The sequence below is a fragment of the Scomber scombrus genome, chromosome 23 (genome assembly GCF_963691925.1).
Source record: "Scomber scombrus chromosome 23, fScoSco1.1, whole genome shotgun sequence".
NCBI classification, from domain to species: Eukaryota; Metazoa; Chordata; class Actinopteri; order Scombriformes; family Scombridae; genus Scomber; species Scomber scombrus.
This window is the reverse complement of record NC_084992.1, coordinates 11,686,379-11,707,918: the sequence shown is the minus strand read 5'-3', so window position 1 is coordinate 11,707,918 and position 21,540 is coordinate 11,686,379. Positions and strand designations below refer to the sequence as shown.

General features: G+C 39.1%; 1 protein-coding gene across 1 annotated transcript in view; it reads left to right on the top strand.

The window, feature by feature from the left end:
* arap2 (ArfGAP with RhoGAP domain, ankyrin repeat and PH domain 2) overlaps positions 1–21,540 on the top strand; it is a 131,945-nt gene that overhangs the window by 52,880 nt on the left and 57,525 nt on the right. Inside the window, 4 exon segments of the mRNA XM_062444397.1 lie at positions 7,484–7,683; positions 12,144–12,229; positions 12,660–12,842; positions 18,482–18,656. Of these exon segments, the coding sequence (XP_062300381.1) occupies positions 7,484–7,683; positions 12,144–12,229; positions 12,660–12,842; positions 18,482–18,656 (644 nt within the window).

Sequence of the window (21,540 nt, the reverse complement as noted above, 5' to 3'; positions counted from 1 at the left end):
TGAATTGTGTCAGTTATGCAATATGATTTTAAAATTAATCACGAACACATAAATGCTTAAAAAACATGATGAATACCACATTGTCATACTCACTGTCCTTTTCATGTTCTTGTAGCAAAGCACATCATGTATTCACACATCATTGTATCATCTTTGTCAAGGGTCTAAAACTGAGAGCTAAAGGCTGGGGGGGAAGGGGGGGGGGTGTGGTATGCTGGAGGTCGTGGTACTTCCCAGGTGCCATCAGGACGTCCTTGAACAGCAGCTCTAGGAGGTTGTCGATGTATTCTGTGTTGATGATAATTCAGAGATATTTTATTCCACAATTAGACCTAAATTGCATGGATGTTGTATTTTGTATAGAATGTGCGAACTCGCAGCAGGTAGGCTTGTCTTTTAAGACCTTAACACTGTAGTCGCTTCTCTTCCATTTGCTGTAGCTAATCTGAAAGCAAGATTTCCTTCTGCACGAGTTGCCTCGGGCTTGTCAGCATTCTCATTGTAATGGATGGCAAAGAAAACGAATCTGAAACCGAAATCCCACTGACATATATAATTGAAGTTGAGTGAGGTCAAGGATTCTTTGAACATAAATCTAACTATAAATGTGATCAAACAAAATAAAACACACTTGTATAACTGCAAAACATTCCAGTGAAGGGATAGACTAGATTCTTGGGACAGAACATCAGAACAAGGCTGTGGTATGCCTCAATAGAAGAGGTTTGATACTTTCCACTCTGATATCCTTTAGAAGGCTTTTCTAGAGGATAATACTGGAGAGCTTCTCACATGCCTTTGTGCCTTGTGAAAGATGAACACATTGTTTTTCTCTATTGCAGTGTAGTGGAGGTCCTGGTATACATCCCTGGTGCCATCAGGACGTTCTTGAACAGCAGCTCTAGGAGGCTGTTGATGTAGTCTGCGTGTTTCTGAAGTCCAAACAGCTTGTTTAAAGGCACAGTTTCTGAATATGGACTGTGTACATTTCCCTGTGGACTGAAAATCCTTACAGTATTTATACAGCACCCAGACCTCCTTTATGATCAAAAAAGAAATGGAAATAACCTTTTCTACAATATATCCCCTTTTCAATAAGATGTCCATCAAGGACAACACATTTCCATTAAATTAGTAATACATTTATAGGGGTTTTGTAAACCACAGTTATTTGAGATGAGTGATGCAAGTCCTGTTTGTGTGCTATGCTCACAGCTGATAAGGGAAGTTAATTTGACAGACATATTTACATATTCAACAACAAGGACACAGTGTCATGGACATGAAACACCACACTTTATTTGCACTCATATTTTATAGCTTACACATTTGTGTTAGGAAGATATTGCACATGTAGTTATTTAGGCCTGTTTGCTGGCAGGAGCTGCATCATCATAGGCTTTTTGAAAAGAAACTGTAAGTATCCTAATAGGCTAGGTTGAAAATGCAGTGCTCTTACTGAAGCAACAAGTTAGGACGTCCAAATGGAGTGCACCTACAGCTAACCATGATCTTGATGCCATTTCCTTGCCTCCTCGCTAGTGAGGGGTGGATGCAGACAAGTGGGAAATTTATAGCTCTATAGACAAGAAAGTTCTGGACATGAATGACCACGGGGGTCCACTTGGCAACCATTTCATTACCTGACTGTGATTAGGCAGCCGTCCAGAACATGTGATTTATGATTGATGCAACCATGCAACCACAGCCTGGCAGCCCTGTTCTTTGCCGAAGGTATCAATATTATTGGACACACCTGAACACACAAATAAAATCGGATTAATGTTTAAGTTATTTCCAGAATAAATAAGTATTTAATTTGATTAAATGTAGGTAATGAAATCATAACATATGGTTGACTCTGCTTTCACTTGGTGCAACTGCTGCAGTGTTAATGGTGCTGAGCTGTTGTATAACAGCAGCAGTAAGAGAGGCAGAGGAGCACAAGGAGGCAATTGTAACCACCTCTTGCTGCAGTCTGCACCAACAGCCACCAGGTGGTACGTATGAGCAGTCCACGCCTCTTCGCTCTCTCAAATAATTTTAATTTTACGTACAATACATTTCAGATTACATTGATAAATTACCATAGCACAGACAGTTCTGACAGCCATATGGCTCTTACTTGACTAGCGCAAGAATTAAATTATTATATGGTTATGTATTTGGATAATTATATTAACAGGCTACTATATTTTTGTTTAGATCGGAGAAATTTAATATAACAACTACTATACATACCCTTCTGCACATCACACATCAAATAAGTGTAAAATGTCCGTTCTCTTCACCCTAAAGTAAGCCTGAATGGAGCTGTGTCTGTAAGTCATCAATGATGGGGATACATCAACTCCTTCTCAATCTGGAGACTATTCCCCACTTCATTGTTCTAAAAAAGAATAAAAAGGGCAATTCAATTAAAATTGATTCACATGCAGAGACCATCATTTTGTAAATCAGTGCACTGTTGAGCTTGCACCATCCTATAAGGCTACAATATAGCTCCAGTAGAAAGCCTATTGGTAACCATGACAGAGCCATCAAAAACATCCTAGTAGGACGATGGTGCAAGCTCAATAGCGAACCGATTTGCAAAAGTATGGTCTCTACCTGTAGATATCACACTTGAATGTCCACTGAGGCCTGGCCTCAGTTTTCATGAAATTGTCCTTTAACATATGTATCAACATCTGTTCCTGGAGTTGTAGTGAATGTTTTTTTGGCTCATTCTCACCTGTACAAGTTATACATTCAACGCTCTGTTCCTTTTAAGATCCATGAGTGTATGAGCCATACTTGGCACGGTGACCTGATGTAGGCATGGTAAGGCAGCTTTATTTACTGTATAAAGCACATTTCATGTAAAGAGGCAATTCAAAGTACTTTACAGGAGAATAAAAGATACAATAAAAGTAAAGATATAGGATTTAGGGAGTGAAAATGTACAGTAACAATTTAAAGAGCATTTCAGAGTGATACAAATACAGAAACGATTTAAAAGAAAAAAATAGAAAAGGTAGTGCACTAAAAGTTAATTATGTAGCAGAATAGGCAGTGTAGAACAGAAAAGTTTTGAATTTAGATTTAAAATCCATCCGTGTTTTAGCAGCTAAAAAAACAAATGTGACTGACTATGATAGGTTCCCTCTTCATATTAGGCACAGGAAAAAAGTGCATGATTTTGATTCCCTGCTCACAGGTAAGCACTGCATTATTGAACTGGTGGTGTGTGGTGGAAGCTATAAAGTTGAGTGACTCATCAGACTGCACACAGGGTTCTGTTATAGAACATAGAGCAGAAATTGGTAAATGACACAAGGAGAAAAGAGAGGAGTATATAGAAAATATATTATGTCATTTGGGTAATCTATTACATAATTCATGTCAGTGGATCATGATTAATTGTGCAAGAGTTACTTTCCCAAGAAAGAGATAAAGGAATAATAAGAAAAAAATATTTAATTGTGAATGTCGATATAAAAGTGTGGAAAATGGGGAAAGCATAAGGACTAAAAGTAAAGAGTATAAAAGGGAACTGATTATGGAGAGCTCATAGAAAGAAACAGTGAGCTTAGGAAAATGAAAGTAAAAATCCAAAGCTCTACTGGGATATGTTGGCTGACAATAATAGGGATAAAGAATGTCCTGTCCAGTTGAAAGACTCCTTTGAGCACTTCAAAAGCCTGGTGGATATTGAATCCCAGAGGGATGAGTTAACAGAGGAGGTCAGTAGTGATTATATATTTGCTACTGGAGCACTAAATGCTGATGCTGACAGAGGAGGAAACTTCAGTGAGCCTTGCATCTTCTTACCTATTTATATGAAATTGTTCCTGAGCTCCAGAATAATCCCTAAAAATTGAATTACTGGTTTTATTGTTCCCATCTATAAGAGGAATGGGTTATTGAGGATTGTAATAACTATCAGGGTATTACACTTAGAGTTGTTTTGGTAAGCTTTTTATTAATATACTGAATGTAAAGTTGTACAAGTTATGAAGATAATAGCATTTTAAAGAAAAAACAAGCAGGTTTTCAAAAAGGGTACTTGTACTTAAACTTAGGCTGTTTACCAGTGTGCATCTCTCTGACAGTATAGAGAGATGCACACTGGTTTAAATTGCAGAAAGCAGGTATTAATGGTAGATTATTTAATGACATTGTGAACATGTATAACCATATTAACTCCTGTGTTTTGAGTTTTCTGATAGCTCCACTTTGGTCAAACAGGGTGAAAACCTATCCCCACTATTATTTGCAAAATGTATAAATGATATTTATCAATATTTAGTACAAAATTGACGCGAGCCATCTAGATGTGGTGACTCCATCATAAATAGTTATTTTAACCTCATGGTATTACTGTATGCAGATGACACTATCATTATGGCTACAACAAAATAAAGAGTTCAAAAAGCGATGGATCATACGTGTTACTTTTGTAGGAAATAGAAGTTGAGTATACACTGTAGTTAATTAATGTTTGACATCACAAAACTGATGTCAAGAAGTACCAAATATTCATTGACAATGAGGACTTAAAAATCGTACATAGTTTCAAATATTCGGGCATCATATTTAATTACAATGGTTCATTTAAATTGCTATCAAGGAACTTTGTAAATGGGCCTCTAGACCTGTGTTTGCTTTACTGTATAGTTGTAGGAAGTTTGATTTACCAATAGATATTAAACTAGCTGCATGCAAACTATGGGAGTTTGAGAAGCCACTTTAGAAAAGCTGTATCACATCAAAAAATCTCTTGCACACCTGAGTAGTCTTTGTGACAGAGTAGAAATGTACTTGAAGAAAGAAGAGACACCCGCATACTTTCTTCACTTGCTCAATAAAGATCCTTTAATGTTTTCCAATCAAAGACCTTCTTCAGCTGTATGCTATATCATATTATTATAACATTAACGATATTAATGAAAATTTCACAAATTATGGTTTGAGATGAATAAATTACAAATGTGATTTTAACATTGAGGTGAAATGATGCTTTGTGATCAATTGAAGGAAGAATTCACTCTGAGTCCGATGTATTGCAACTGATTGTGATTATTGATCACTGTGAACCCTGCTGTTTTATAAAATGATGTTTGTTCCATTTCTCAGCATATACCTGAAATGCTGTATACAAATGATCTTTATTAAGTGTCAGAGTGAAATAAGTGTTCAAATGTCCCTTCCTAACTTCAAGAGGGATTGCATCTGAAATTCCTTAAAGTACATTAAAAGTTAAAAGATCAGCTTGTAATAATATGATATATGTGGAGTTAGGAAGATACCCACTATGTATTGGGGAGTTTGTTTAAGGGGAAGGAAACACAACTCAGCTGGTTAATGTGTAAGTGTTTATTCAACTTGTATATAAGTGAAGCGATGTATCACCATGGATGAAAACTGTTCAGCAAATATTAGATGAATGTGGCTTCTTCTACTTTTGGTGTAGTAATATCAAAAGGCTGAAGCTAGCAGTTGAGCAGAGGTTAAATGATCAGTTTTTGCAGAAGTCATTATTTGATTTATATTGTGAATTTAAAGACAACTTTGATGGACTGCATTTATACGGACTGTATTTATACCATGCTTTTCTAGTCTACCGACCGGCTTTGCGATACATGTCATTCACACACAGATTAATACACTGATGGCAGGGGCTGCCATGCAAGGTGTCAACCTGCTCATCAGGAACTAATCTAACAATCATTCACACACACACACACACACACACACACACACACACACACACACACACACACACACACACACACACACACACACACACACACACACACACGGTTGGCACAGCCATCAGGAGCAATTTGGAGTTCAGTATCTTGCCCAAGGACACTTCGACATGTGGACTAGAGGAGCTGGAGATCAAAACACTGATCTTCCAAATAGTGGATGACCCGCTGTACCTCCTGAGCCACATCCGACTTTAACTTTGAAAAGTACCTATCTTATGAAAACAGGAGATATGAGCATGCCGTTTGTAATGTCTGAGTTTTTAGTTGCAGAATTCTTAAAAAAAACAGGAAGGTACAAAGGTCTGGAAAAGAAGAAAAGGCTTTGTAATTTATTTAATGACACCTGTCTGGGGGGTGAATATCATGCTTTGTTTGAATGTAAAAACAAAAGCATTGTTGAGAATAGAAATAAATACCTGCCAACATACTTTGCAAACTATCCATCTATGTTTAAACGTATTATTGCAGATAGATAAACAGGTGATAGTACGCAAACTACGTGCATTATTGAGTAATGTTCTGCCTCTCTTTAAGAGACTGTGCTAAAGATCTATTCTGGTCGTTCACCATTGTACTGTTGTTTTTGTTTTATGTTTTCACCCCATACCATAGTAAATAAAATCTGAATCAGTTTTGCTGTGGAGCCAGAGAAAGATCATTGCATGTAATGATGCATCCTCTTAAAGATAATTCCATCCAGATTCTGACAAAAACTAAAACACATATAAAGTAGTGTTTTTTCAAATAAGTCGGTTTCCACTACTTTGGGGGAGTGAGGAGGAGCTTGCTTTCACCACAGAGCCAAATCATGTCATGCTTACAAATAAGTTTTCTTGGTGGGAGATAAATCTCATTACTAACCTGCTGCATGTATACAAATATTTGAAATAACCAGGTTACTACAGTGCATGAAATCTGGTTTCTTGTATTTATGTATTTGCACTGATTGTGTGCTGCAGCTTAAAGATTTCTATTAAGATTTGGCTTAACTAGACAGTTGTGTCCATTACTTGTAGCCTTATAGTGTCGTGCAATGTACTGCTGAAGTGAATTGTTACTATTAATGATATTTGCTTGCAAATGATTCTTGTTATCTACCTTATAATCTGATTTAAAATGGAGAAATTACCTTCTCGGGGTAAAGTTTTAGACATGTAGTGAATGAAACCTTTAAGGCTACAGCTGCACCCATGTCAACAGAAGAAGAATCACCTACATTATTTTCTCACCGCTGTTCCTTTTTCTCACTTTAAAATTGACAGAGCTCTTGATGCGAGTTCTGATGGAACAAGAGTGTTAAGCACGATTTTTTAAATGTATATTGAAGCTGTAAATGGGTTATGTTTATAGTATTTTTCCATCTCCATTTTTCAACATTCCTGAGTCTAACATAGACATTATTTCCTGAAAAATATCCTGCATTAGCACTTTATAGATTTTAGCGGTGCAAGGTGAGGCAGATTGATTTACCTGCCGCGTCACCCCCCTCCTCACCCCCCTATCAATTTCACCAAATATATTGCAATCACACATACAGACTCAGCACCCCCCCCCCCCCCTCCCTAAAAAAAAAAAAAAAAAGAAGAAAAAAACTACTTCAAATACTGCACACCTCTGTAACCCTGCCAAGTGATACTATGCTGTTTAATTGCTCTCTCAAATCAAATCAATAACAGTGAGGCATGTGTTTTTGGGGGGGTGCAAAAAAAAAAAATCAATTGTTGCAGCTTCACGGCCGAGTCGGAACGGGAGAAGGAGGAGTGGATTGAAGCGGTCCAAGAATCGATTGCTGAGACACTCTCCGACTATGAAGTGGCGGAGAAGATCTGGTTCAACGAGGCCAACAGGAGCTGCGCCGACTGTCGTGCCCCGCAGCCGGAGTGGGCATCTGTCAATCTGGGTGTGGTCATCTGCAAGAAGTGTGCAGGTAAGGGACATATGACATACTGCTTTACTCCTGCTCTCTGTGCAGGCGAACACACTGATAAACATCATACTCTTAAATACAGTACGGTACATTCAGATAAACCACCCCCTCGCAAGTACCCACACGCCCACATGCAGTGTTGTGTGGATGGAAGCAAACAGCATGTCAAAACACCTTTATATGATACTTCTTATAGCAGCGGCTTCCAACCAGGGGGTCGGACGCATGTCACTAGGTTAATTTGAGAGGTGGCTGTATGATTAAAAATATGTGAAAATGGAAGAAAAGCGTTAATTCTGCAGATAATTGTGTTTTCCTGTATATCTTTTCTTATTTCTTACATTTTTTTTTATTGTGAGTGGAGAGTAGCTCATAGCTCATAAACATGTCAAATTTGTAATGTGGGGTCACAAGTAGGATCATAAGCCAAAAAGGTTTGGAATCGGTGTCTCAAGTCACGTTTAGGGTTAGTCTATTTTAATCGCACAGTGCCAAGCTGTAAACACATGTATTTCCTCAGGGTGCTCAGAGCCGGGGCTTAGTGAGCCATGCTCTTGTGTTACTGCTTTGTAGCAGGGCCGACCAAGGCCGTCCGATCACTATGACTCAGTACTTCTAACTGAAACTCTGTGGTTCATTTTTGTTCATACGTTGAGATATTAATCTTCTTTTCCAGTTTGTTGACTGCTTAATATCCTCATCAAGTTACTGCTGGCGCAACTCGAACATTTCATGCCGCTTTTGCTGCTTCGCATTAGGTTTCCATCCATTGCATCCATAAGAAATGCAATGGGTGCTTTTCTTTAATAAAAACACGACTGCACAACAAGACACAAACAAATTCAGCACAATTTGCTCTGCGGATCAGTTTCATTATGCAAGGAGTGATAGTACAGCACAAGCAGAGACGAGCGGAAGAGTGAAGCTGAAGTATTTATTCAGATAAAGGGAGAAAAAAAAGCCATGCTGAAAGAAAAAGTTATGATGACCGCTCAAAGACATGCTGAAGTAAAAGAGCATGCATGTTTTTGACTCAATTTTCCATCTGTATGTGTGGCCTAGTAGATGTTTGTGCCTGTGTGAGTATGTACTCTGACCCAGAGGCTCTTTTGGAATAAGAGCTCAGGTGATAAGCCACTTATGGGAGTTGGCGTCTGGCCTCTGGGCTCTCTCTAATCTATTTGGCAATGCTGGATGGCTCAGATGAAATGACAACAAAGATTAGGCCACGGGTGAGAACTTGGGGGATCCCAAACTGCTTCTTGACCCGCTAAACATGATTATAGGGAAGCAGCAGCCATGCTTGATGTGGAGGGATATCTGCTTGGTGTGTAAGTTTTTTTTTTCTTTTTCTCTTGCATGCTCCAATACATTCCTGCTTCCCCCTTTATCTCTTCTCTTTCTCCAGGCCTGAGAGTCACAAGTTTTAATGCGATTCTTCACCTCACCTCTGCAAAGCCCATGTAATTGGTACGCATCAGATATCCAACATCCCTTTTCAAACACCCTTAAATGATTTCATTTGCAGAGGTGTTTAATATTACATTTTGTCGACACGCTGGGAGAGAGAGAGGGTGAATATCTGCAACGAGGAAGCTGTCCTCACACTGTGCTCTCCTTAAATTAGGCGGTGGTCCATTTGGAATACCAATGGCTGCTCACGCTTTTAATTAGTGCTCTCATGTCATGGACAATAAAGAGAAACGCTGAACAAGAGGAAGAGGAAATAAGTAATGAGAAGGCTAATGGTAAAAATGATCCCAGATTGGCTTTCCTCTTTTCGTGGCAAGACAGAATGAATTTTAATAGCCTGTAGCTTCACTCTCTAATGTGAAGCACTTTCATACTGTAATATTTTGTCTTTGTTTGCAAAGACTTTAAGGACTGTTAGAGTTAATCATGTTTCTTTTTTAAACTTATTTTCAACAAACAATCTGTGTTTACTTTAAATATTAAAATGAGGTGAATCTCATCAAAAACCCAATAATACAAAAGCCTGGGTGAGAATGCTTCTAATTGAAAGTGAAGAGAAAAATAGGGAAAACATGCAAATAGGTCCTCGTGTTCTGAGCTGCCATTGTCACAAGAGGACCTTGTTTACTGAAACTGTAGTATTTTTGACCAGATCAAAAGGAATCTGAAGGAAATCAGTTTAAATGATTTTGCTTGTTTCCAAAAAAATCAGGGTACTTTTTTGGCAAAAGAAGTACTGAATATGGTGAGAATGGTGAATATGGTGTTAAAACCAAAACAGCACACTGAAAGATGCTAAAACACTCCATAGAGTTGAGGGAGACTGCAAAATCAGACGATAATTATGTGTGAGTTTTTTTGCTGAGCCACCCTCTCACATTACATATAGTATTTTGAACCATTACTAATATAAAAATATTGATTAGTGTAGCTTTAAAGACTGTTTCTACTTATTTTGAGGAAAGCTATTCCTACCCCTGATTGTTGATGTAAGAAATCTTGTATCCTGGCTCCTAAACTACTCAAGCCAAGATTCCTCAGTAATTTTACATCCCCAGTAACTGAAGCTGTCCCTCTTTCTACACACTTCATTTTGTTTTCCCTCTTTGCCCTTTCTCCCAACAACAAGAGGAAATGACATAACTTCAAAGACTGTGGGATGAGGACATTTTTTTCCACACACATATTTGCAATAAAGTCTTTAAACCAGGATGTAGACACTGGCAACAGTTCCCATGGTAACACAAAAAATGCACTGCTCATTGCTTCGCTTTGTTTTCTTTCCTTTGGACTCGCCATTGAGTGAAAATGCCACACAAGTATAAGGAAGGTTGTAAAAGTGTTCCATGAACTGTCGCTGGAGTCATTGGGTAAGTTTTTAATTGGGGGTGAAATCCTCGTCGAGTTGGGCCCTTTTTTTTATTCTTTCTTTTTTGCTGCTGTGATGGGAATGCCCTTTTGTGTGTTGTTTTTGGTTCGACAGGGAAGATGAAGACATTTACAACAAGCTATTTATATGTGAGGATCTCACCATGTAACCTGATGCGCATGCAGAGTTTTTTTTTTCAGCTTCATTACCCTTGCGAAAGTGAAAATGGCCCTGTGGTGCTGTATGGCTCAGTGGGTGGAGTGTGGCTGTAGCACTGCAGCAGGCACCCAGAGTGAAATACTTTTCACAAGAAATAAAGCCACACATTCTTGCTCTTTGGCCTTTTATTTGTCAAGCTGCACTCATTTGTGATCACTGCTGTCATTTTATGGTGACTTTTGGGATCAGGTGTACCAAGTTGTACCAAGAATGAAACACCTCACTAACGCGCCCCACACTTGACACCCTTTTTATGAGAATCTTTCCTATAAAATCTATTCAAAATAACCTTATTAAAGAATGTAGCTCGGTGCCAGGGAATCCCTTCTATTTTAGCTCCCACCTACAGTATTGCTGACATGACTGCAGCTGCTGAACATTATATTACTGCAGTTTTCTGTTTTACCTCCAGGAGAGAAGAATATTGGCACAGAATTGTTATGGCAGGAAAGCAGGAATCTGTAATGTATGCACCATTGGATCACATCAGGCCTGACCACAGTAGGATGTGGCTTAGCATATCAGATTCAAAATTTGATCTGGGAGCAATAAGACCTGTCAGTTAACTTCTCCTGGTGTTTCAACACCTCAAGCAGTTGTGAACTATGCTTTTACACCGATTATAAGGTGTTTATAAAACAAGAATCACTTAAACTTGGACCTTAATTTTAAGATTATGTTCTGCCCTGTCTAGACTAGTATACCCAAAGTACAGTAAGTAGAGTGAATAGAGTAGAGTAACCATGATCACTAGTTATCAGAAATGACTTCCTGCTAAGTTTTTCTTTTTCATATCTTAGATGACGGAATAATTCAACAATCTGTGTCAAGGCGGCCTTTCACAGCTCACGGCCCCACATTTTCCCCCACAGCTGCTCTACTTGAGCACAGAAGACAGTAATGAGATCATGCCAAATCTAAATCTAAAATTACCCGACGTTACACACAGGACAATAATTCACATTCACACATACAGCGTGTTTCTGTCTAATGTATTATTCATGTGTGCTCTGTCTTTGGCCATAAGCAACCCCAGAAGCCTCTCGTTCACCCAAATAAACAGGCCGACCAACAAACACAATGAATTACTCATGATTCATTAGCAATTAATGGCCCTCGTTCTGTGCTTTCATTTCCAATTAGGAGTGCTGAGGGGACTAAATATGTCTGTTGTGAGTGAGAGAATGAGCTTGCAGTCATGCTCTGTTTCTCCGTCTTGTAAATGCCTGTTTATTGTTTATTCCATCACTAACATTTGGTGTGAGTTTGTGCGCATATATGTACATCTTAATTTGGTATTTTCAGGAACCAAAAGCCTGGCAGCCATTCATTTTTGAATACATCTAATTGGTATACATATGTGCACTCATTTCAATGTCTGTGTCCTCCCCTGTGCCAGGTCAGCACCGCTCCCTTGGCCCAAGCATTTCCAAAGTGCGGAGCTTGAAGTTGGACAGCAGTATCTGGAGCAATGAGCTAGTAGAGGTACATTATATACACACGCAACTCCGCCTTATTTCACTTATAAGGAAAACCACATAAGCCCCATAAGAGTGTATCACAGAGGAATGTTGACTTTCTATTTCCTATTTTCCCGTTCTGTCATTTATTTAAACCAGTGTTCCAGTTCATTTTCTCACATGCAAACAAACAAACAAAAAAGATCCAAACCTATATATAAATGTTTATATTGTACATTATCTAAGAACGTTGTCATCAACCCAGAATGATTTCTAGTTATGGAATATTTTGCCTCAGCTGTTTTGTCCTCTTACCCCTTCATCTAAAAAAACATAATCATCAAGTGCTATTGCCAAGACCATATGTTGCTTTATGGCTTTACAGACTCTATTAACAGGGCTACAAATGATTCTCAACTGTATTTGTTCCCTCTGGATGTTCCTTAACCCCTCAGCTCTTCCTGGAGGTGGGAAACAAAAATGCTAACAGTTTTTGGGCAGCTAATCTTCCCTTGGAGGAGGAGCTCTACAGCGGGGCTTCGGCGGAACAGCGTGCCACGTTCGACCGCAGGAAGTACAGGGAGAGGAAGTACCGGAAGGTCCTCAGAGGTTTTCAGGATTTGGAAGATCTCAATCAGGTACACACTACATGATCATATCTCATGCTCAGAAGCCAAAGCGCTGGAATAGAAATGGGTGTTGTAGGAAATATATTATATGAGATATTAAGTTCCTTTTTTCTGATATAAAGCTGACTGAGCACAGCTATTGCTTTTTTTGAATATAATAGATTCAAAGTCTGTTTTGAACTTCAGGGGCAAAACTTTGTACTTGGCAGTTTCACAGCATTTCAGATGAAGAATACATTGAGTTCATCCAATGTGTGTATCAAGTTCATACCTGATTGGAAATCTCAAAACATCTGCTGTCAAGCCAGCAACTGGGAGATGATGCCTGACTGTGTATTGAAGGCTTACACTAGTGCATGTCCTTAGTCATTTTTTTGTTAGATCTGTTACCTGGACTATCAAGCTACTAACAACTAGCACAACACTGTCATGACTGGAGAATCCGATTTTCAGCAGAGTCAGCAATGTTATGCTTTGCTCACTGTTGAAGTAAAACATGTCTCCATTTCAGACACTGAATGTGTAATTCTATCTCCAGTTACCCAACTAATTTTCAGTTATGTAGGGAGCAAAGTGCAGCAGAAGTTCACCAAGCATGCAATTATAAGTGGGAACCTACAATGGCTTCATCTGTACTTCCAAGAAACATGGAACATAGCGTACTCCATTAGCTAAATCCACTGAACCAGAAAAAGCCCATATCTCTCTGACCTTTTGACAGTCACTAAAACTGCACTATAAGTCTGATGATGCCAAAGTCTTATCGATCTCAAGTGTAAGCAGGCTGGGGCTACAGCCTTTTTTGCCAGTTTGTGGTTGGATTTTATTGCTGCGGCAAAAAAAGTGCCTGTGTTTTTGGCTGCCTCTAAAAAGAGAGTCTTAAATGCATGCTGCACTGAGCCTCCAAACAGCTATGTTTCCACCTGCGTCAGCAGTTACGCAGATCAGCCCCCTTTGTATTGTTTTCTTGACTAGAAAAGGGAGGAGGAAGGAGAGGGGAATGGAGATGTAGAAAGAAAGAGGGAATGAGAGGGGAAAGTAAGGAAGAGATATACCAGCTAGCTAAGTGGAAAAGTGGATTAGGATCCACAACAGAAAACGCTTGGGTTGGTTTTATTGCGGCTTTGCTGTCTTGTGAGTGTGTGTGTGTGTGTGGGGGAGTGTGTGGCGTGTACATGCGTGTGAACATGTGTGCTGCTCCACTAGAGATGTGTGAATTTGCTGTTATAGCGGGAGTTTTTTTGCAGGGTGGTATAGAAAAAGAAGTGTGACAGACATAGAAATGCATGGGGGGGGGTGCTTGCCTAAAAGGGTCTGGCCAAAGAAAAGAGAGTGTGTGTGTGTGTGTGTGTGTGTGCATGCGTGCATGAGAGGAAGCTAGGAAGTAAGAGAGAAGAGGAGGAGTGGAAGTGGCAGGCAGTGTTTGCTTTCTCTCTGTCGAGTCTGCCTTTATAAATGGGCTCAACAGATTTGAGAGGGATCAACGTGTCATAGAGCCATTATACATACCATGACTCGACATATTTTGCGTATGCCTGCTAAAATAATAAACACTCTTCAAAAGACTTGCCGAGATCTTCACATAAAGCAATAAATCATAAGCAATGTATTTAAAAAATACACAAAAAAAGTATTTTTAACATAAACAAGGACACTGAGTCTAATCTCATTGGACAAGTTGTTCCAGTTCTGTGTCACAATTACTTACTGTAACACAAGTATGAAAAAGAAAAAGCTATATAAAACCTATTCCTCTGGGAGTCCTCTCCAGAACAAAGGCAATAATATGAGCAATTTCCTCATTGACATTCATGCATTTTTGAAATCACGCAATGGCATTTTAACAGGTTTTTATAGACCCAGGGGTCATGAAACTCCTTCAACACATACAGTAAATCACCGTTTAAAGTGTCAATTGAAGTAATGAAATTAAAAAAAAAGGTAGTGAAGTGATTTATATGTGACTGTGCCAATAAGTCTCCTTAATCTCATCCATTTGTGCTTATTCTGTTAAGATGCTTTTTCGTTTCATGTCCTCTTTCTATCCCGCTCTTTCTTAGTCCCATGTTCCCCATTAGAAGCTCATATCCCAGTGACCTCCACGGAGTCTCCGCAGGCCACATGACCTAGCGAATGGGGTGTCAAAGGACCTTCTTATATCATTACTCTCACACACACATACACACAAACCCTCTCGTGGCTGCAGTAATTGCTATGACATGGAAGGTCATTTCCAGGGACGATACAGAATAAGGCCAGCTTGCATGGGACTATTTTGCTATAATCTGACCCCATCTTGTGTGTGTGTGTGTGTGTGTGTGTGTGTGTGTGTGTGTGTGTGTGTGTGTGTGTGTGTGTGTGTGTGTGTGTGTGTGTGTGTGTGTGTGTGTGTGTGTGTGTGTGTGTGTGTGTGTGTGTGTGTGTGTGCATTAGTGTGAATGAGGGAAATTAAATGGATAAATGAACACTGTCTTTTCTATACATTTAATAATCTGATGTTTTTCTGTTGATTAAAAATGACACATGCAACCATAAATGGAAATAAATGAATCCAGGTGCTTAAACATCTTTATCTCAGTCCAGGTCCTTTGTGTGGGTGGGCTGTTTATGTTGACAGGTAGTTGTTGTGTGTGCTTTGCCTGTGTGTATATGCGCAGTCTCGCAGCACCTCACTTTCAGATGGATCTTGCTTGTTTGTGGCAGATCGATGCAGCTTACTGACTCGGTCTGAGTCAGATGAAAGGAGAGGTTGCTCGTAAAAATTCCGCCATTTGCCACTCGACTCCTCCGTTGATCGGCTTTGTTGTGGGTCATCGTGTACAGTGTCACATCAATTGACTGGACTGATAGAAAGAGACAAACGGAGAGAGAAAATATTTTCCTCAGACAGACTCTATTCTTCTGTCTCTTTTGTCTCCCCTCTCTTAGCTGGCTTATAGAGTGGATCAGGTGAATAATTTTAACAAAGCGTGTCTGCATGGCTAGACACTACATATATAAGTTTTCTGCTCCTCTTAAAGGAGTCATCCAACATCATGAATTTATTGAACCAAAAGTTTCTTTTGACAGGCCCTGGAGGCCAAGTGCAAGCCACCGTGACTGAATGCTGATGCCAGTGCAGAGGTGCCTTAAATAGCAGCTCCTCTAATGGCCACTTGATGCTGGCCGCGAGAACGTTCAGTCTATATTGCAGTCAAAGCTAAAGCACAAAAAAACAAAAGTCAGACATTATCACAAGAAGTGAAGAATCTCTCCTCCCATGTGTCTTGGTCTTCATTTTTAGGGTCATTCTTCCATTGTGGAGATATTTAAGAAGTATTTGAGGTGTGTTTGTATGGCTGACGTTTCAGCCTGTCACAGTCTGATGTAGTGGTGCTATTTGCTTGTTTCAATCATCCCAGGCTGCTTTTCCTTCTACTAAATTAGTTTTTTTGTGCAAAAACCAACAGGGTAACTCCCAGTCTGAAAAGTGAAGCCAATTCCTGATTTGCCTTAAACCTGTATTATCTCTAATGGCCAGCAGGGGGCGACCTGATTGCAAAAAGAAGTCAGATTGTATAAAAGTCTTTGAGAAAATGACCTTACTTCTCACTTGATTTATTACCTCAGTAAACAGTTTCCTAATGAGTTTAAACAGTCGATGAAGCAGGGTATGCTTTAGGATGTGGCTTGTGATTGAGAAATCGCTACCACAGTGACAATGTTGATTTCATAATGTAGCAATGGCGTAACCTCAGATTCACAGAGTATAACCGTAGCTGCTGCTATTTCACAGTGTGTTCTCAGTTCACAGAAGTTAATTGTAACATTTTGGCTGCTTAAAATACTTCAGCGCTTGGTTGAACTAAAAGACTCTCTAAGGATTTGGCTGTTCAGTTAGTCCAGAAAGTACCTTATGTTTTAATGGTTTAAGCTGTGTTTTTGCTAGAAAAAATAGCATTTGCATTATCATTATCACAGTTAACCATAGACTGTAAATGCACCATGCTTACTAAGCTGGCAGCTAGCACTAGGTTCAGCTTCACCCTCTCGTCCAAATATGGTCACCTCTGGCTCCACATCTGGCATTTTACTACCATATTTTTCATCTTTAAAGGAGACATTTTGTTGTGGTTTTTTTTTATAATTATCTGTTGTTTTTATACTGTTACGATGTTGGATATCTACATAGTTAAAGTTTTCAAACTTGAGGTGAACATATTTAAAAATGCTCCCTGCAAGTCTAAAGCCAAGGCTGAAAACAGTTGAGTAATGTCTTCTGTGGCTCTGTGGGGAACTTTCTAACTTCTAAGAAAATATCTTGAGTAAGGTATGAGACTTCAAATATGTAAGAGAGAACTTTGTTATAAACTGGGGCATGAAGTTTGAAAGATAAGGGCATTCAACGGGCAGGAAAGACTGACGAAAGAGTTGCATTACGCAAATTGTGGGGTCCAGCATTTTTTAAGCTTTGCTCATATTAAAAGTCATCAAGGCTTGACTTTGCTGTGTCAGTTTTAACCATTCTTTGACCATCTGTCTCTCACAAGTTCCCCAATATTAAATTTAGAAAAGTAAGTTGTAAGTCTGAGCTGGTGTTGGTAGTTTTTTCATTTGTATAAAATTGGAATTTAGTAGAAGTTATTCCATCTTTATTAAGTGTTTTTTTGAAGAGTAATAGTCACTTTTTAAATATGATATTATGTTTGTGTATTTTAATATACTGTATGATTGTGGACACTGTAATGTTTTTTTTTTACCTAAAGCTTTTCTAAATGGACAAATTGCTGTGATCTTTTAATATTAAAAATGATAAGATTGTATGCAGTACAGGGCTATTCATACCCTTAATTTCTTTAACTTATTATATCTGTGTTATATTTTATTATTCACAAGTTTTATGTTGTATACATTTGTTACATTTGGAATATTTTCAATGCCTCAGTATACTTTACTGTTGTTATTGTTCTCCGTTCACTATTTTTCAAGCCTTTATTCCCACACTTCTTTTCTTGGAAATTGCTAGTTTCATTATATTTAATATGGCCCATTTGTCCTGCTCTTATTTGCTATATTCCTTTTTCATGGGGATTAGAGATTTAATGATTCCCACAGGGAGTATTAGGGTTTGATGTTATTTTAACTTCTCTTTTGAGATCAGCAGGCGGAACTCAATTCTAAACTTTATATGGTTTTCTGATGCCGCTTTATAGACCCTTTGTCCTCTATCAACCTGGCATACACACACAGACACACAGAGCAACAGCAAGCTGCTCCTCCTACGCTCCTCCTTGTAATTCCAGGGATTTTCGCTTGTTAATTGTCTGGGATGTGGAATTTTTAAAGGTATTAATTGAGCCATAGAAAGCTACTTGGAAATGTAATGAGCCGTGACTGCATGTATCCAGACTTTTATTTGTCTGTCACAACAGGAAATGGAAGTGAAAGGTGGACTTGCTGATTTGTGATTTCTGTGACCACAAAAAATCAGCCACAAGAATCTGATGTACAAAAGTGCCAACATGACAAATTGAGTTTGATCTTAAATATGCATTATTGAATGTTTGAAATGGTGTCGAAACCTTCAGGGACCCACAGTAAGCAAATAGAAGGCACTGCACAGAGAAACACTTCATGTGCTCTTGTATCTTGTTTCTTTGTGTGTATAGGCACTGTGTGCAGCTGTGGTGTTGCCTGGTGTGCTGCAGACCATGGAGCTGGTGTTCAGCGGGGCAGATGTTATGTGTGCCACTGGGGATCCGACCTGCTCCACCCCGTACCTCTTGGCGCAACGTGCTGGACAGAAGCTGCAGATGGAGTTCCTGCACCAGAACAAACTATCTGGTAAGCAAGTGTGTTTGCCCCCCTTAGTTACCTTTGCTACGACTGACAAGCTTTCCATTCTTACCTGTCATTTATAATCACAATGGTGGCTAATTTACCACTCAAAATTTGCAATTTTTTTTTTGAAGGACTGGATCTACATTAGCTAAAAACTCTGTTTCTTGATTTTTTAATCCAGCTCACCCGTTTTTAAGAGTCCCGCAAACACATCTTAGATACACTTGATTACTGCATACATATTTTTGAAAGACTGAAGCAACATGACCCAGGCAAAAAGTCAGCATCACCACCTGCTGAAAATTGATGTGAAAGACGTTCAGATCTAACTAAGTTTGGGAAATCTAACTCTATATCTAGAAATGGGTTTGGTTATACATGTAGTTCCTGGAGCATAAACTTCTTCATAAAGAGCGAGACAGAGCAGCTAACATTGCTATAAACTCTGATATAGAAGCATTATTGTTTCCCCACAGTGGATTTGTCAGTCCTAAACATATACAAAACAGACACCACTCTCCAAACTCTCTGGATACAGAGTATTGCATGGAACTTCTGAGTGTATATTTTTTCACATTGATAGTAATTCATTAAATAATGAATAGGAAAAGATACATGCATATACATGCAATACATGAAACCTTTCCAGTGTTGAACCATGATGAGCTACTGGACCACAGTAAGCGGCTGTGAAACAGAATTACTCACATATTTTCCTGGTCACACGCTCACGTAAATCTGTGAAAAGGCCTTTAAACAAGGTGTGTGAGTTGGACTTTTACAACCGTCGGCGCCACATATATTCAGCCCATTGTCTTTTTACTTTAACAAGCCAATCATGTTTAAAACTGCTGTGCTGCCACACTTAAAAGCACAGTCGGAGTATTTTTCCCCCCCCACCGCCATGAATAGGAAATGAAGGAAGAAAAACCCACAAATCTGAAGCCAGCAAGTTGAAACTCTCCGTCTCTCTCTCTTTCTCTATATTTGTCTTTTTCCCTCTCTCTCCCCCTCTCTCTTTTACTTTCCCCAGACTCTCCTTTGTATTATCCACCTCATGTTCCCGGCATTGGAGGCACGGCACAGATGCGCTGTGTCGAGCGGCTTCCTCATGACGCGTGTGTTTTGTTTGTCTGGTTCCACACAGGGCTGATGATAAGAATGTATTAGATTAAAGGAGCGAGAGAGGCCGTTGGCTGGGGCCGGGGGGAGACTTTTTCAGGGACTGTATTTTACATAATGTATGTGCTGCATCTGTGCATACTCGCTGGCACCGAGCCTGTTAGGGACTCCTAATTGCTAGCATAGGTCACCTGGTCGCCGTGGTGATGGCCATTACCTGGAAGTGTGCTAAAAGATACACAGACACACAGGTGGACAGAACACATTCACGCGTGCGGTATTGTCCATCTGTACTGTGTAGCATACAGACAGTTTGTATATGCTCATTATGTGTCTGGAAGCTGTCATTAACAAACGCACACATATGGACCTAAACAGACTCTTCCTGTAGAGCTAGATGTCCAACTAAACTTACCAATCACTGCAGGCAAGAAAGGACCTCGGTCAGGAAGGTTACCAAAGATCCAAATGCCACTCTGACAGATTTACAGTGGCTGCAGTGGAGATTTTGCCTCAGGGACTACAGTCAGTACAGAAAGTTGAGACTGTGTATGTCAGTGGTCAGCAGGAAGATACTTTCATAAGTGGAACATAATGTTAATTATGATGCCTTGCTTTCATTTAAGAAAAAAATATCTTTATACTGCGTGTGCACTGAAAACATGCAGCCATATTTGTTAGATCTTTAAATACTAGCCCAGTATCTCTAGGCATTACCTTTATATATTTATACATTGGACAATTCTGCAACATATGAGTTATGTTCAATATTGATGCTCAGTACAAATGTAGGAGGCACTCCTGGAGCCCCGAGTTAGCTCTAAATTTTCAACCTTAACCACAAACTTTCCATAACAGGAGCCATGTTTTGTTGCCTAACCTAAGCCATATTTTAACCATAGTTTCAATGCCACAAACTAAATTTTTTCTTTACCATAATCTTAACTCAACCACACAGTACCTGCCATATGCGGATATTGTAGACATCAATAATTTAGAAAATGGTGTCATAGAGTTTTGCTCAGTGTTGTGCACAATTGTCTAATATCAACACAGTGTCTGTTATATTTGTGTAATACACAGCTTATGTGATTTTTGCAGATTATTAGGTTTATAAATGTCTCAACAAAGGCTATTCTGTTCTGCCTGGTTTGGAAATAACTGCCAAGTATTATGATCCTCATGAATGGGTAACATTGCCCTGTTAAGACATCTGTGTTGTATCAACATGCACAGCCATTAAGTCCTATGTCCTTGTAAACCATTCACTATATCATACAGTATTGTATTATGTCTCACAGTAAAATGTGAAGCTTAAAAGTTTTTGTCCAGGTAAGTTTGATCGAGGAATGTGACATTATAGAAAAACCTTTATTCAAGAGTAAATGTGGATCCCACACAGTGCTTTAAACCGACCAACCCACTGAGCAACATTACCATTCTTAGAGCACTGTGCTTTTTTTCTTTTGCTTAAAAAAGCTGTTTGTAGAAAGAAAAAATGAATGCACATATCTAAAAATGTAATTTGTGAAACTACAGTGAACTAGCAGACAATTATGGCATGCTGAAAAGATTAAGGCTCTATACAAAATACTGTCTAAATTCCCTCTTTGACATTTTCCTACTGCTGGACACGTTGTCACATCACACAAAGCTGTGTAAAGTGGCGCCGGCATTGTTTTTGCGCACGTGCCTCCCCTGAGCTTGCAGAAAGACTTGTGAAAATTTTGATTAAACAGAAATTGAACTTTTTCAGTTGTTGTGC